This window comes from Sander vitreus, chromosome 7 (genome assembly GCF_031162955.1).
Source record: "Sander vitreus isolate 19-12246 chromosome 7, sanVit1, whole genome shotgun sequence".
Taxonomy (NCBI): domain Eukaryota; kingdom Metazoa; phylum Chordata; class Actinopteri; order Perciformes; family Percidae; genus Sander; species Sander vitreus.
The window spans coordinates 8,852,387-8,870,266 of record NC_135861.1 but is presented as its reverse complement, the minus strand read 5'-3'; the positions used below and the strand labels follow the sequence as shown (position 1 = coordinate 8,870,266).

The window sequence follows — 17,880 nt, the reverse complement described above, 5'->3', positions numbered from 1 at the left end:
CCTACATAATAAGCTGTTTTAAATTTAAAATGTTCAATGCCTTATCGCGCTGATGTGACCGAGCCCAACCCGAACCCTAACATAATTTCTAAATATCTGTCCGAACCGGTATCCATCCTCTATTACGGTTATAAAAGCCTGTGCTCTCGCGGAGCTCTGTACCGAGCTGACAGTCACCTTTAATAGGCTAAACATAACGACCGCTAAAAAAAGACCGTTACCTTGCAGAGTTTTGTGCCCGACTGACACCCACCCTTTCTCTGCTTAACGTCACTGCAACAGACGCTGTACCCAGGTCTAATTAGTTATTAGTTAGCTATTCAGTCACCATCTGTCGGCTGCGGCCGCTGAACAGAAGCGGGGGAAGAACGTCGGCAGGGGGGAGATTTTCGGTACTACTATTTTTCAGATCCTGTTATACAGCTTGTCTATACACTGTATTACACATTATGGTTGCATGCGAGTTTGTAACAAAATGGGACTCATACTGTCAAACATATTATAACGTTGAAGCTGGCCACGGTAATGTTAGCAACAAGAAGATTCCATAACATAATGTTATACATTGCAGAGCTACCTGTAGAGAACATAAACTGTGTCCCAATCCAACAATTTAGGCTAACGTTACACAGTTGTTTTGCCAAAGTTAAATTGCATGTTTCCATTATGAGGAAGTCAAACTTGCGGTTTCTGTCATATGTGGTGGTTGTAAACAGCCGTGGCTCGCTCGCTTGCCTGGGTCCTCCGAAACGTTAGCACTAGTCAAGATTACTTCCCTGGCTGTGTCTCAATTTTATAGATTTATAAATTATATAGAGTACTCTATATAATTGAATGCGAGCACATGAATGTAGAAATGACTGAAAATGCCCATCCCTACTACGTTAGCCATGATAGAAATTAATGAAGCTCAACGCTTAGTTAGCTACCTGTTTAGGAGGAAATTAACTAACTCTGCGTCCTTTTGGTTTGGGTTAGCTTGGCATCACTTGACCTGTCTGCAGTGGGGCTACACTTATGAGACAATTTCAAAATTTCCCTTCAAAATATGCTAAAAAAGTTGAATAATTAAAACAAAAAAGCCATCTACACCAAGTCCTTAGAAAACAGTTCCATATTTATTGCAAAATATTTTTGTACAGAATAAAACTGAAAAAACATCAACAGAGGAGGAATGGACAGTAAGGCCAACATCAGAACTCCAAGAGCTGAACTGTACAAACACCAATAATATTTGCTGCTTTGATAGTGTTTTTAAACATAAATTGTTTCCTGCCCTCACAGCGACCTCTTTAAGGGGGAGAAAAAGAAAGAATTCAAACATAGTCCCCATTTTTCTAAAACTTTATTGCCTTTGCCTGTAAACCCATCAACACAGAACTCCAATGGACAATCCTTAAAATGTTGAAATTTCTGTAAGAAACTTGTCCCTTGATTGATAATGTTTCACAAAATACAAATATATATACTTGTAAAAAGCTCCAAACAATATGGGACTGATAATATTTTAGAAGTAAGTGTTGTATTACTCGTCATTGAGAACATGAGAGAGCACTACAACTAAAGTTAGAGGCTAACACCATTAGCTCAACTTCTAACACCAGTAACCAAGTGTGCTGAGATAACACTTCTTATTTTGAACAAAATAAAATATGAATGTTTGCTTTTAGTTTACTTCACACTGCTGGAATAACTGAACCCTCACTTGAGCTTGGAGGGGTTTAGCATAGTGCGTCTAGATAAATTCGGGCGTGCATGCCCATGCACATCCTCATGCGATTTGGCACAGATGTAAAAGTTCTTTCCTCAAAGTAAAACGCGTCTCAGTCTCTCCAGCTCCTTCTCTTACATCTTTTTTTCTTTACACATAAAAAAGGCAGAGTGAGACAGGATACATTTTTCTTCCCCGACATTCAAATGTACATCTTTAACATTGGCTCTCCCAAACCTTGGGATCTAATGAAGACAAAAAAACTCCTGTCTCTGGAAGTTTATTATAGAAAATTAAATTAAATAACGATTAAAATAGATAGGATTTTTTTTCTTTTCTCATATGCATAAGCCCTTCAAGAAAACACAACACACCAAAACATTAAAAAAGGATGAAGATGTACAATCCAGAAGAAAGGGGGGTTTCTTCTGAAAGGACTCCATTGGGAAGGTAGACGTGGAACTAGAGGTGCAACACAACAATGTCATGTTTTTGCCCTTCTGATTCTATATTATACAATAGATCTGGTGGATGAATAACAAAACACGAGTATCCGCTGCTTGTTGGTGTCTCTATACCAGTTACATGACAGACAGACTGTGGTCTTCAGATACAAACAGGCTGACCAACACAATGCTTTTAAGCTGACTGCTGTTTCTGGGACATTTCTTTTTGGATGAACATGTCAGTTCTGTTGCAGGTACTATTTTTGCAAACATTAATTTCACTAATGAGAATGACATTTTAAAGGCTGATAAAGTGAATTGTGAGTCACTCACTATGCACAACTTTATTAATAATCTTTTCTTTCAGTGACCCTCCAGTAAAATGATCAGATACACTGTAGCTCTGTTATGGTGTGTGTGTGTGTGTGTGTGTGTGTGTGTGTGTGTGTGTGTGTGTGTGTGTGTGTGTGTGTGCGCGTGTTCATGTGCATGTGGGGGGGGCTCGTTAACCTGTTATGGATATCACAAGTGTTTTCAATGATTTGATACCCTGAGTAGAGGACATAGGCTTGGGGTGAAGTTCAGTAGAAACAAAAACACCAACTAAAAAAAAAGGACATTACTAAGTAATACCACCTTTCACACATAAATAAAAACCTTTACTGAACAGTACATTAAAAACCACAAATGTAACCAGAGAGAAATAAAACGACGACGACAAATCACCCATGACAACACAGTCATTTTCAGCTTTACAATATGCATATATTCATGCATATATAGTGTGTATTTCCCCTTGCATACAGGCAAGTGGTTGGGGACTATATAGAGAGCCTTTAGTTATACCAACTCCCTCTGCAGAGACTAACACTGATTATTAAGAGACTGGACAAATGAGAGCAAACGTAATTCACAGGACAGGCTGAGGGGCGAGAAGACGGGGACTGATTCTGTGCAGCCTTGTAAACAGAGGAGGCCAGACAGCCAAAGAGGATGATGGGTAACAGACATCCACTTAAAGCAGCAAAGATAGGACAGATTACACGAGGTGGAGGCTGAGTGGGAACGAAGAAAAGAATAGGTGGGGGGCCTTTTTCTCCCAGCTTACCATCAAAGTACTTAAAGTGGCAGCATCACCTCACAACTTCGCCTCATCTGCTTCCCGTTGGTCTCGGTGGAACATCAGTGCTGATGCCGAAAATTAAGCTTAGGTTATCGACATGTTCCTGCCTGCACTGCTCAAGAAGGAAACTACTCAAAATGTAACAGACAGTGGACTCTCAGCAATATAACACAGCGTCTTATGGTAAAGAAACCTATGGGCTGAGTGAGTATTTGACAATGGGGGAGGGGGGGGGGGGGGGGGGGGTGAGAATGAGGGTGTGACAGGCAGATATAGGTCACTGGGTCTTCAAAGGTACTGTAATAGCTGCCCACCCCCACTTCTCTCCAGCCCCCTCCGACATCCATTTGGGGTTTTTCAGAGCTGAGAGGACAGAAAAGCTCAGACGAATAACTGGATGCGCTCGCGGATGGTCTGCCGACAGATCGGGCAGGTCTTGAGCGCGGCGCTGCAGTCGATGCAGGAGGCGTGTCCGCACTGGAAGACCAGCTTGATGTGGTTGTCTATGCAGATGGGGCAGGTGATTCGCTCCTCCATCTGACGGTAGCGAGACTGCAACTGCTCCAGCAGGTTGTGCTGCTCTGAGTTCTCGGTGCCGGGGCTGCAGTCCACCTCCGTTTGGTCTGGGGGGAGAGGTTGGAAGTGGTCATCAACATGGATGATGTCAAACCAATGAAGAACTGAGTTTACAGACTTAGACAATAACTGTAGGTTACTGTTTTCTGATGTTAATAGAAGTCAAATGTATGAAAGCCGTGCAAGATGAGACTGTCCTGGTGTTCAAAGATAATAAGGCTGCATATACAGCAACTGACCATGGCTATAGCATGACTCAAAATGTCTGACAATGTCATTGGTGGCTTGTCCTAGACACAGTTGCTTTAATCTGCCATTCAAAGCTGCGCCTCAAGACTGCTAACACAGAAGTCCTAGGATGTCCACACAAAAAGTGTGTATATCCTTTTCCTAATAACACATCCCAGATAACAAGAATAAGAGGATTCTTCTTACCTTGTCTAATTTTCTTTGTGATTGTGACTTGGCATTTGATGCATTTCTTCATTCGATGGGCACACTCTGTTTAGACAAGGCTCAGGTCAGCAAAGAGATACAGAAGCGATACAAAGAGAATAAAACAAAAAATCCACCTACAGTATAAATAATTTGTCCACGTTATTTAACACACAAACCAATTATCTGCCTATTGATAACAGTGTGGCCCTTTGCAGCCATTGGCTTCATCACAGTCTCCACACACCTTCACAGGCCACGCTGTGCTGGCAGGGGCAGAAGAGAACCAGCAGAGCCAGCTCGGAGCAGATGAGGCATTCGCTGGGCCCCGGCGGTGTGGGAAGAACCAGGTTGGTCATAGTGTTGGGCGTAGTGTGGACCCGCCGCAGGCTGGCGCTGCTCAGGCCCTGTCCACAAGTGAGGGCCTGCAGACGCTGCAACCTGATAGACAGCACACAGCAGTGTTTCATCTCTAAAGCTTTTTTTCTGTAGCAGCGGATTTCTGTTCCTCCATAAATTCTAGTTCATTTTCATGTAAAAAAGGCATCGGCAGTTTTAAACACAGCAGTATGAACATGGCGTTAAAAATCTATTCTTTGGTTTATCAATTGTGGATTATGGATGTTGGCACTGCTTTTACAGACATCTACCTGTGTTTCTCAGAAAAGCTCTTGATGAGCTGCAGCATGGTGCTGTCTGCCACCAGGTCCAGGGGACTCTTTCCCTTGTGGTTGGCGTAGTTGATGTCAGCTCCTTCCTGCGCTAGAAAACAAGCGATAGCTACGCCAACACTCAGCTCGATATTCCCCAGAAGACCTGAAGCGCTCAGCTGTGGATACACAGGATGACAATGGGAAGAGAGGAGGGGAAAGACGGAACAAGAGAGAAGTTGCAGTCAAAACAAACACGATTTTGAGGTAGACCTCCACAAACACGCATACTCTCACTAAGGCTAAGAACTGATCTTGAGGAAATAGTAGTTGAGAATACATTAAAAACTTAGTCAAGGACAGAGATTATAGTGAGCACGAAAAAGGAAATGGAGGTAAAAACCAGTGCGATCCAGCTAAGGCTGATACATAAACCCAAATCTAATCAGCACTGAAGAACTCCCCCAATAACTCATCTGCTGACAATAATGGCCAAAACAGCCCTGAGCACTTAAGTCTAGCCACCTTCGTGTGTGCGTGTGTGTGTGTGTGTGTGTGTGTGTGTGTGTGTGTGTGTGTGTGGCAGGTATCCAGGATGTTGAGTGGAGCTGCAGTGTTTGCGGTCATGTAGACTGGAAAGGACGTTCTTCATTGGTGCAATGATATTAACAACAACTGATGTAACAGTCATATAAAAAGTGCTGCACAAAGCATGGTGTCAAGGTCTCTTAACGAGGAATATTAAGCTAGTTCTTGTGAGTATTGAGAGTGACGGAGATTAAAAGGGATGCTGTGACATTACCATTCTGATCTTCAGCAGCAGGTGGATACAGTTACAATGTTACATTGCAGGTGTTTAAAGCTGCTCTAATGAATACTTTTTTCAATTAACAATGGGTTAGATTACTAAATATAAGTGAGAGGTGTCGCTCGTAGTGAGAAATACACAGAGAATTATCACCTAACTATGCAGTTCGCCTCATGTCTACAAAGCATTTTAGGATCTTTCAGCTCATTGTTTTGGTTTTATGACCCACTACTTCACTGCGAAAAAAGGCTTAGAAACACCCAGTGTCTGCTACCTGCTCAGTACCAAACAGCAGACAGACACAGTTAGCAACTAGCTGGTAAACATAGTGGTGCATTTAGCAGCTAAATAACCAGATATTTCCCTTAGGAGTTGGTGGCAACAAAAACAGAACTAAGACTAAATCAACCCCATAGACTATAAATAAAAACCTTTAGATTCCTTCCCTTTGTTTTTGTTTACCATTTCCTCCCTGCTTCAATATTAGGTCCATCCTTATCCATCAAGTCTTTATTTACCTTGCTACGAGTCTGAACACTCTACGAAACTGCATTCATCCTTTTTTTCCCACCTTTAGTCTTCAACTACCTGCCTTTCAGTGTCCATTTACCCATCATTCCATCTATATTTAATCCCCTTTGAATGTTTCATGTAGTCTTCCTTTATTTGTGTAATCATCTCTTTAGTAACCATTCTTCTGGGTTTGTTTACACTCTCACCAGTCTCAAGTATTTAGACGTTATTTCACGTCTTTTCATTGTGTTCACATCTTTTGAAAGCTGCGTTGTCTCTCTTCAGCTCATTCAGTCTTTGTTTTGACGAATGTACATTAACCTACCCCCACCCCAAACTAGGGCTGGGCGATATGGAGAAAATCAAATATCACAATATTTTTGACCAAATACCTTGATATCGATACCGCAACGATATTGTAGAGTTGACTATTGGTGCTTTCAATAAAAAATCTACACAATGAGATTTTTGATTAATAATCATCAGTAATGTGGATATAATGACTAAGTGGGTAAAGGCAAATAATAGAACAGTTACAACAGTCTGGTAAGTTCAGAAAATGACATCACTTTAGTGTAATGCAGCCTTTAAAACCAGGAAAAGACAACACTTATGCCATATTACGATATTACGATATCCAAAATCTAAGATGATATCTAGTCTCATATCACGATATCGCTATATTATCGCTATATTGCCCAGCTCTACCCCAAACCCTGGCAAACAGTTAGTGATTTGAAAAAAAAAAATATATATATATATATATTTTTTAATTTATTTTTTTTTTATCCAACTCTAGTTGCTCCCCTTAGAATAAATAATACTTTAAAATGGAAAATAAGTAACAAGTTCAAAGAACAAATAAACAACATGCCACCTCCCCGTTTGTTCTCACCCTGCAGTAGAGCGATGTGGAGCATCCCTCGCTGCTCTCCTCTGTGCTGCTGGTTCCCACGGCGGGACTTAGCATAACATTGGCCAGCTGCGGGCGGAGGAGGGCAACGTGCATGGCCGTGTCACCGTCCTCATCCTCCATGTTGACGTCGGCGCCCTCGGACACCAGCAGCTGCACCAGGTCGATGTGGCCCTGCGTCACCGCCAGCTGCAGCCCAGTCTGGTTCCGGTTGTTGCGGATGTTGATGTCGCAGCGTCCCTGTGGAAGAGGAGGTGAATGAAGTGTATAAAACTATGGTGGTTGCGTACTGTACTGCAACTCCTATTCCGTGTTAATCTATACATACACAGCAGCAACACAGTTTTAAAAGAACTCTGATGTGTTACCGTCTTCAGCTTACCTCTTTGACGAGGATCTCGGCGACATCGCGGTGGTTGTTGAGGGAGGCCAGATGCAGCGCAGAGAAGCCGTCCTCCTTCTTTACATCCACCAGCTGCCGCGCTCTGGCCAGGATCTTCTCTGTGGCCCTGCCGCCAGGACAAACAACACAAGACTCAATTGGGAAGAGTGCACAACACTCCTCAAGGCTCATGGCTAATTCTGTAATAGTTGCTACAGTGCTTTTTACTGTACTATTCCTCACTTTAAAAAATGGCCGGCTGCTGAATGTTGCCGTTACCACAACTACCTCGTGCCCAGTAGTAAGGAAAAGGATTCTGATATTGGTTGTTGAGGCAAATATTAATATTCTCTTATTAAATGTGTTACTACATAAAATATTAAAGAAGCCACTTTCATACTCCTATCTTGATTTAGGCTTAGTATTACATACATGAACCTGATGTGACACAGTGACAGTGCATATACATCAACACTGCAGAGAGTATATACCTCTCAGAATATCATCCTGTGCCACAGTGTACTTGACATGAGCATGGACAGAGATGCAGCAGCTTGTACAACTGTTATCAAGCCGATCTAACAAGGAAACAATGAGGCACAACAGGCAGCCACTTCTCACTAAACACAGCCAACTTACATCTTGATGTACAACTAACCCTTTCTTCCCCTACCCTAGGTGTTACAGGTACATTGTTGCTTTAATCCTTAAATAATAGTAGATCACTTTTATCCTTGTAGCTTGCCATCATCATATTCAGTATTCAACCACAGTGTGCTATAATATGGACAGAATATCACTATCAACACCTCACAGCTCGACACAACTGAGAACATTACGCTCAAATCTTTCCCGGTCAAACATTTTACCCATCATGTTTGGGCATCCATCTAGTTTTGTCAGATAACAGCATGTTATCTTTAATGTGAGGAGTTCTCTGAAGGGTGTCACCACATTCAGTAAAGTGAGAGTATTACAACTTATTTTGTGTGATTTAGGCACTAGGCTGATGGTGCAGTGTGAGGCTGGGCTGCACTGTTGAGGTGTCCTCTGCTCTGTAGCTGAGCCTGCTTTATGACGTGTGAAATTGAAGCTGACAGCCCTAGCGAGCACCCAGGAAGCTGGCATGCCACCATGAAGGCTTTGGCACGACGTGACCCAACCTTTCTATGGATGTAAGGCTAATTTAATGTTAGCTCTGCTGGATTTCACTATTTAGAAACACTGGTGTTGCTGAGGTTTGATAGATAAGGCTGGTGTCACAACACACAAGGGATGCTTTTTGCTCCCAGCTGAAAGGCAAATGCAACCTAAATTAAGAATTGCATTATGTTATGTCAATGGCCTTGACAGAACATGAGCTACTCTCTCTCAAAGCCAGAAACCAGAGAAATAACTCTCAAACTTGTGATGTCATCAAGTACAACGTGTGAAGCTGCTCCATAGACAATGAAAGGGAGACTGATTTTGTGGACCCACAGAATGTTTCGGATTTTATTTTTAAACCCACATGAGCTTTATTCTATTGTAGTGTTCTCCAGTTGTGAAACAGAAAATTCAAAACATTCCCGTGGGTGCTTTCAGTGTCATATACTGTATAACATCTTTCCCAATTCATTGTCTATGGAGCAGTTCCAGACTTTACACTTGATGAGAGTTGTTCATGTTTACTAATATTTTTGGACCGTCTTGGACAATAGCAATAATATAATTATTTTGAAAATGGGCGTTTCCCTTTAACATTCACTTGTGGACTTCCATCATTCAACTGACAGACTTCTCCTTATTAATAAAGAAAACAGTTAGAGGATGTAAATACATTGCAGAAATCTGGCAGAACATCAATACAATTCATACCCAATGAGTAACCTATAAATGTGATATTCAAGCAAAAATACAACCCAAACTGAGGCTTTACAGCTGGGGCACAGATGACTGACAGAAAAACTGTATTTACAATTTCTTTTTACCTTTTATGATAATTTTTTCTTAAAATTGATGACTGACGATTACTTCATCATGTAGTTATTTTTGAAAAAGTAGCTCTACCTAGCACCGCCACAGCACCAATTTGTAAATATCCTTCTATGACAATGTACTATCTAGCTTTTATTTAAAGTTTTAAGTAAAAAACAACAAATCTTTCTCCCTGAACTTTTATTAAAAACCCTCCAAGTTTAATATTTAACAATTGTCGCTTCCTTAACCAACATAACAAAAGCACAATCGAAACACACTCGATTTGTGACTTAAAGGATGCTTTCTGAAGCTCGACTTTATTTATCATTCTACAACCTTTAAAACGTAACAAAATCATCAGACTGAATGACAGATGCACTGACATTAATTATGAGCCATCTCTGCCCATCTTTTTTTAAATGATGCATCTAGATAGTGTTATCAGGTTTGTATTACACTGTAAAATGCCCCCAGTAGTGTAGAGGGAACATGAAAAATGAAATCATTTTTGCATCAGTGTAACAAGGGGCCTTTTAATGCAGCTTCATTTAATATAACTAAGAAATGACAAAGTTTACAGGCTCATTAGCAGCAGAGTGCTGATGCATTTCAAATGCATTACTGAGGGCTTGACCGCAGAGACCCTAGGCTGCTTTGGTACATGTATAGTATGGTCGGGATCTCCGCTGGGTGTATTTAAAGGGATGAAGGCTGTTGGGGAGACATTGTGTTGGAGGTCATTTGTACCCGCAATGCAGCTCCGTGGGTGTATGTGTGTGTTGAAGGTATTGATAGAGGGAAATTCCTGCTTTTTAGTCGGCTCCAGAGCACTTTGGCTAGCCAAAAAGCTCACCCTCGCAGATCTGAAGTAGACACAGCCGTGTCAGTTGTGTCACCTTTGTGCCCACTACGCCTCATTTCTCTGCATTATTTCCATAATCGTTAGTCCTGTGTGTTCATGAATATTCAGACTTGGGCTGACATTTCGGGGCAGTTTTGTACAGACACTCCTTCACACAGCTAGAGGGCATCTCGGACACACTGTTGATGACTTTTCTGGAGACTGGAGTCATCGTTTGGTTATTTGTGGGAGTCTTGATCAAAGCTTGATCAAAGCAAAAGAAAGGTACCATGACAAGTTCTAAAATCTGGAAGTGACAAAATAAATCAAAAATAAAGGATTTTGATTTCATGTATAGCTACAAGAGTGAGAATGCTATCCGCTGTGTCACACAGTTTACTTTGTACTGTCGAAAGGCACAATGTAACTCCAGAAAGACTGGAGTAAATAGGAAGAATAGAAGAAACTGTTGGGGAACAAAAGGGATCTGGTGAAAGTGAGGAAAACATAGAAGCTATGAGGAGGTGAGATTACAGGAAACTGGGAGATATCCAGGCAAATATTCTTACCTTTCAAGTAATTACAGTAAACAGACTAACCATTCTATCCTAACTATCCATTCGCCTCTTCTGTCAAGCTGAAAAACTCCAGAAGAAATCTGGCTGCTTGCCTTGTTTCTTTTCTTTCCCAGGACTGTTTGTGAACTTGGCCTTTAGCCCTCCTTTTCCATTTCCTCAAAAAAAAAAATATAATGCTAATAAACAAAACATTCTCATCTTTCTGTCACATAAAAACAATCAAGGGCCACAGCTGCTCACAGGAACTCCAAACAGTGACCCATCAAACAAAAACTCTACTTTTATGGATGATCTTTCCTTTCAAAGCGGAGGACAGTAAAGCAATTATCAATGGACCAACCAGGCGAAAATCCCAGGCAGAGCTACAGATTGTACTTTGGTAGCTGTAAATAAAAAGATGATGAACAGCAAAGAGCATAGGAAGGAAAATTCATAATCTCTCTATAAATTAGAGGAATCTATGTAAGTGTGTGTGGTCCCCCGCATGCGCAGTACAGCAGCGATGGCGGGGAGTTGCAGCATCCCTAGAGCTAGAATTGCAGTTCGGTTCAATTGCAGTTCACCGGCAACTGGTGTCATTTGCCAAAAAGTGTCATATGCCCAAAAAGTGGTCATCCGCCAAAAACTGATTGCTGTCTACCCTACATGCAAATACAATCGTACACAGACACGTTATATGAACGCCCAGGCTCTTGGGCTCTCCAGTACGTTGTTTTCTCTGGCCGTTCTACACGCTGTTTAAGAGCAGAGGCTGGGGAAGCCGCTGGCTGGCAGGCTGAGTCCAGCTCCCACCCTACCTTGCCCGGGCCACATCGCTACACGCTGTAGCAGCATCCCCAGCAGGCTGAACCAGGCTCCCTCCCTCCCTCGCCTGGGGCACATCGCTACGTGCTGAGCCGCATCGCTACCTGGATGTGTGACGGCTAGACGAAAAAAAGGTGACACGCCGAATCTCTAGATGAGCCACAGCCAAGCCACGCCTGATTGAAACACGCTCATAGTTAGATAAAGTTGTGAAAAAAAATACTGGGAATCAAGCAGTCGGCCCGTTCCAAACAAGCACGCGCTCCAAACGGGCACTGCACTAGTAACTATAAATTCTAAATATAGAGTTTTGAATTTACTCCACAAAAATGAATAGGTGATACACTGTGATGCCATTTGTTAACCATCAATCTAATGCCTTCAAACGGTATATAACAATTTGTATTCAAGCCAGAACTAACAAGGAAAACGTAGTGTACAACAAACACAGCACCTGCACTGTATAAATGTACTATAGGCCTACTGATGATATATGAATGGACTGGTGAACTAAGCCAATCCTGAACACTACAAATCCTGTGTCTCTACTTTTGGCGCAGCGGCTGATGTCAAGCTAAATGAGTGCTGGGGAGTGCAGCCTAAACTTCCAGCACTGCACATATGACACTTGCCAGAACAGATCGGACATTTATTAAATGACTGTCTACTGCGGCCCCCACTCCCGTTCTTTGTCCTCTCTCACTTGCAGTTATTGCTTGCCAACTGTCTTGTATTCCCCTTGCTCAGTCTACATTTGTCCACACACGCCACTCATGTACATGGCCGTCCTATAATTAGATTTGCTGTAGGATCTTTTTCGACTTGTGTATAATATGAGCTGTGAGGGGTCTGGTTGTAAGAGTGATGAGGAAATGTGGGTCACTGGGAGGTGAAGTTGGGAGGTCACAATTTAGCACTTCAAACTTTCCTTTGACAAGAAAAAGGCATTGACTTACGGTCATTTTTTACTGGTTTAGTACATGATAGACTGGCATAAGTAGATAGTGGAGTCTGCAGGTAAATAACCAGAGGACCAAGCTATGGTAATCTACTCACAGGCTGCAAATCTTCACTAACGACAATAACAGGTCTTCCACTCTTTGGAATATAAATTTCAAAGAGATTAAGAGATCAAATTACATAAAATGCAAATTCTCCAGTTGAAACCTTGAATGAAGTGGCAATGCCTCAGGGAGCAAATGTATGGTGATGCTAGTGTTTTTCATTTCTGCTTCCTTTCCTTCATGGCACCTCTTAAAAAAGAGCCAGGGACAATTTTCCATTACATTGTTTTGTTGTAATTTTGGAAGGAAAGTTCATATGAGGTCATGAAATCCCTGGAGCAAAGAAGCAGGAAGCTCACCATGGTGTGCACTGTGACTAATAAGTAACTCCGTACTGTGAGGGGCTTTCATATTTTTTCAAACAGGTGGAAAAAAATATATTTTCTTGATCTTAGCAAAGTGATCTTCCTTACATCGATGTGATTGAAGACCTTGAGTGCACTGGAAACAACTCATTTTTACTTGAATAAATTATGCGAAAATAAATGACCTGTTGAGCACTTACTTTAACAACTTAATTGTACTGCTAAAAATAACGAGATGTACAGCACAGTGCACCATGTAAACAGTCTTTGCATATTATATCTAAGGACAAGCTGCATAACTGTTGAGGTTGGTTTGAGTCATGGGATAAAAAAACAAAAGTATCAATTATATAATTTGTATAAGCTAATACGTAACATTTAGATTTTAAATTGATTAATAACATCATTTTAAAATAAATTCAGAGTACTACTGAGGACTTTCTAAAAAAAGGAACCATTCACTTTTGGTATATTCTTTCTACGTTTCCAGGCTATTCAGGGTGTGTGGGTGCTGATGTGATGCAACATGAACAGAGGAGTACACACTGGCACACTGAAAAAGGAGCTACACAGAAGAGTTGTGTTTGAGGAATGAAACCTTTTCATTATGTGAACATTCAGTTATGTGTTGCATTTCTGCATGCCTGGTCAGTGTGGAGTCAATGCTCAGCTTGTGATTAAGCACCTCCAGTGGCAACCAGCCGAAAACCAACACAGTCAGAATGTATGTACGTATCCCTGGTTCTGCATTGCTGAAAAATGACTACACTAAATGTAATTTGGGAAGAGACCAAGTCAACGGGTAGGGAAAACAGGGTGCAAAAGTAAATGTTGCATTTTTGCCTGCCAGCCTGCTGACAGCAGCAGAAGCTGTGTGGGTGATGAGCTCTCTATCTGTAACTGATACAGTAGTGTTGAGAATTGACCTTTGAGTCCTCATTTGAACGCACAGGAGAGATTCCCACACACATTCCCATAACCATCATTTCTAAGGCTTACATCAGATACAAACATTCAAATTACCAAGACAATGAAAACAACTCCGCAGACTAAAAATTACAGTCTGTACATTTTTTCACTTTGCATCTTAGAGAAGCACACTGTTGCAGTTGGATTTATTTGGTGCATACATTCTTGATGGCAAGCCAGATTTAGGGAGTGCACATCTAGAAAACATGGCTATCATTTGCCCATACTAGGGCTGACCCGAATGCTTCGAAGCTTCGACTGATGGCATGGTAATCGACTTCCAAATCAGTATTCGAAAGCTTGTATTTTCTGTTTTTTTGTTCTGTTATCCAATCCACACTGACTCCATTTTCCTTAAAGGTCTCTGCCAGTCATCTGTCACCACAGACAGCTGACTTTAATTTCCCTGTAGTAAAACACGGAAGCTCACAGACAGACTGGAAGCGTTGATCTAACAATGTAGACACGTAAAAAAACACTTGATTGATTGATTGAAGCATATCGGTGACGAGCACCAAGGCTGAATGTTGGAGCCGTTACAAAAGTACCTCCGTTTCAAAACCAGCCACTGGCGACTTGACCAGCTGAGTCGCAGGTGCCACCATCAGCTGGCTTGAGTCGAGCTGAGACGGGCCAGTTCAGACTGCTGCAACCTTTCCCTGCGACGTTCCAAAACGGTTTCGTCTTGTCGCGAATCTTTGGTATGAACTGGACTTAAGATGCAGGTCTACTAATCCTGCTAGATGAAGACTCCAAGAAAATACCAACTATAGTGAAATTTGGGTTTTAATATGAAATGTCACTTCTTATAATATGTGTGGCACCTGGGTCATAACTCATAAACAAGCATTAAAACATACTTGCAGAAAGTTTTGGCTGTAATCAGTACTCACAGTCTGTTTCCTTTAAGGGCAGCATGATGCAGCAGGTTGAAGCCCCTGTGGTTCTGCTGTGTGAAGTCGATGTTGGGCACCAAGACCATGATCTCGATGATATTGCGGAAATCTTTAGCAATGGCGTCATGGAGCGGTGTGTCCCCATATGAATCCTGATTGAGAGAAAAACTTGATTAACAGTGTCTTAGTACAGAGGAGCAAAGAATGCAATCTTCCAAACAGAATCATTTATCACTGAATATCAATCAATCATTCAATACATATATAATTTATAGATCTATAATATCCTCTATAATACAAAGCTGTCAATCTGCAACCATGACATGATTTTGTTCGCTAGAATGTGTTGTAATCCTGAAATCTAGATTATGTATAGTAATTTGGTATCTATATTAACAGCGTGATGAATGCTGCAGTACATTCTGCTTGTACTGTATCTTGCACAAACTAAAAAGTGTGGGCTGCTACTCCAACACTACTCAAGCAGGAAATAAAAATGCTGTTAGTGAATTTGGGGCCTGGTTGCAGGCATGTTACGACAGTCTGGAAAATGCCCTAAAATAGACACTAAATGGCTTTAATGAGTATGAGGGCTGAAATGAAGCAGGGTCACAGTCATGCTGACCTTACAGCATGACTGTACTACCATAAATGTAAATGTGTGTGTTTACAACTGCTTGGAAGGGCAATGTGTGAGTTGCTCTAAGTCATGGCCTTACTCCTCCTGACCGGTAACCAAGCAATTTACAGTAGTTGTAAAGTAGGTAAAAAAAATACAAATATGGCTGGATCCCTGAAAGAAAAAAATGATTATGGATGTTTGGATTCTATTTTTCTGTAAAAGCGTATTTGTGCAGTACGTGTATTGCTATACAAAAAAATAAACTAACTAAGGCTATTTTAGCATGGATTTCATTAAAGAACCTGACTGACTATCTTATCACACATGACAAAAATGAAAGCAACTGGATAATCATGTCATGTCTACAAAGCTAACAGTACACTGTACAGCTACTAAAACTATACTAGCACAGAGCTGGTTTTCACTTGTTTTTTGTATGCCACAGAATCAACAAATACCAGTTAATGCAGCTAAATAATATGTAAGGCTCAAAAAACATGAAAACATGATAAAGAATTAAACACAAAAAGCTTCACTGGGGTTTGCAGGGAAACACATTTTAATCAAAAGGCCAATCAGAGGTATTCAACATGTTAGGCCTTCTTACCTGGAGATTGACGTCAGCCGAATGTTCGGTCAGCACTCGCACCACGTCGGTAAAGCCCTTGTTGACGGCAATGTGGAGCGCCGTGCACATGGAGTTGTTCAGAAGGTTGACGTTTGCTCCCTTGCTCAACAGCAGCCGTGTGATCTCTGCCTGATTACTAATCCGAAAAAAAAACCATAAACAGAAAAAGACACATACGCAGATTAATCCTCACTGTCATCCATTACCGTTGACCGATTCCACATGTCCGAACAGTGCTTTCGATTAAAGTGCTCATATTATGCTCATTTTCAGGTTCATAATTGTATTTAGAGGTTGTACCACTATAGGTTTACATGGTTTAATTAAAAATAAAAAAAAACATATTTTAAAACCTGCCACTTTGTTTGCATGCAAGCCAACAAAGTTATATATAAGTAGAGATGCACCGATTACAATTTTCTAGGCCGATTCCGATTTCCGATTTTCTTTGAGTTAGGCCAACCGATACGGATTTTAGCCGATTCCGATTTCATTTTTTCTAACAGCACACACAAATATTTATTTTCTATCTTTTCTTTAATAGAACATTTTGCACAGAACATAGAACATTTTTTGAACAGATAATGGATCACTATAAAATAGAACTATATAAATTACTCCTGGTGTGGGAAATTCACATACATCTAAAGTGCAATGTTAGAACCATTTCCTTCTTTTCACATCCAATATCCAACTACAAAAATGTGATTTTGTTTTTTGGTGTCGTCCCTCCACGCCCTACTTTTTCCTTGCAGGTGTTGCATATTGCAAACTTGTTATCTTCTGCACACACGCTGAAGAATTTCCAAACAGCCGACATGTTGCAGGTTAATTCACGAGGTTCCCTACCTGGGCGAGAATAGCGCGGACACGCGCTTCACACCGCGAGCGGGTACGCGCGACACATGGCGGAAAAGTTGAGAGAAAGGAAAAAGAGACTGTGCTGTCGCGTCCGTGTGTGCGTGCGTCCTTGAAAACTGTAACACGTATAACTTATGTTGTCAGTTAATTGTAGCATTGACCGGCATGAAATCGGCATATGTCAGACTGACCTGCCGGTCGCCGGTCGTGGCCGAGCACGTGAAAACCGGCCAATTACGGTCACCGGCCGGTCTATCGGTGCATCTCTATATATAAGTATACATTACCCAGAGGAGATTTTGTTAAATGTTCTTCTACTTCCTGAGCATGTGGTGAGAGGAAGCGATACAGCAGCTGACTGATTAAGCAACAGTTTAATGCTGTCACTTCTGTGAATAGATTATCACATTACAAGGAATGAGACAGGCAGGAGCTCTGCTGTACATCTGTCAGTCTCCAGGTTTTTCTAAAGCCACAAGGAGCAGAGCTGCATCTTCTGTGTGTGTGTGTGTGTGTGTGTGTGTGTGTGTGTGTGTGTTAGGGGTGGGAATCGATTGGCACCTCACGTTTCGATTCAGAGGCCAACGATTTGATTCTAAACCGATTATCGATTATTATTTTTTATGTACATTTCCATGCGTGATTTAAAAAAAATATACATATAAATCTGAGTTTGCTACTCAGAGTTTGCTAATCACTTCCTAGACAAAGCAGATAGACAAAGCTTAGATTTTGACATATACAGTATTTGTCACACACAAATTTTAATGAAATGTTTTGTATTTTGTGGTCATTC

The 17,880-nt window shown here is 41.3% G+C and overlaps 1 protein-coding gene across 1 annotated transcript in view; it reads right to left on the bottom strand.

Annotated features, from left to right (window-relative positions):
* Window positions 1–1,096: 1,096 nt before the first annotated feature.
* mib2 (MIB E3 ubiquitin protein ligase 2) overlaps window positions 1,097–17,880 on the bottom strand; it is a 35,419-nt gene continuing 18,635 nt past the window's right edge. The window contains exons 11-18 of the mRNA XM_078254478.1: window positions 16,203–16,359; window positions 14,971–15,125; window positions 7,558–7,684; window positions 7,158–7,415; window positions 4,942–5,120; window positions 4,539–4,732; window positions 4,292–4,357; window positions 1,097–3,903 (exon numbers count right to left, since the gene is read on the bottom strand). Coding sequence (XP_078110604.1) covers window positions 3,662–3,903; window positions 4,292–4,357; window positions 4,539–4,732; window positions 4,942–5,120; window positions 7,158–7,415; window positions 7,558–7,684; window positions 14,971–15,125; window positions 16,203–16,359 — 1,378 coding nt within the window. The 3' untranslated portion in view covers window positions 1,097–3,661. The remainder of the gene's footprint in view (window positions 3,904–4,291; window positions 4,358–4,538; window positions 4,733–4,941; window positions 5,121–7,157; window positions 7,416–7,557; window positions 7,685–14,970; window positions 15,126–16,202; window positions 16,360–17,880) is intronic.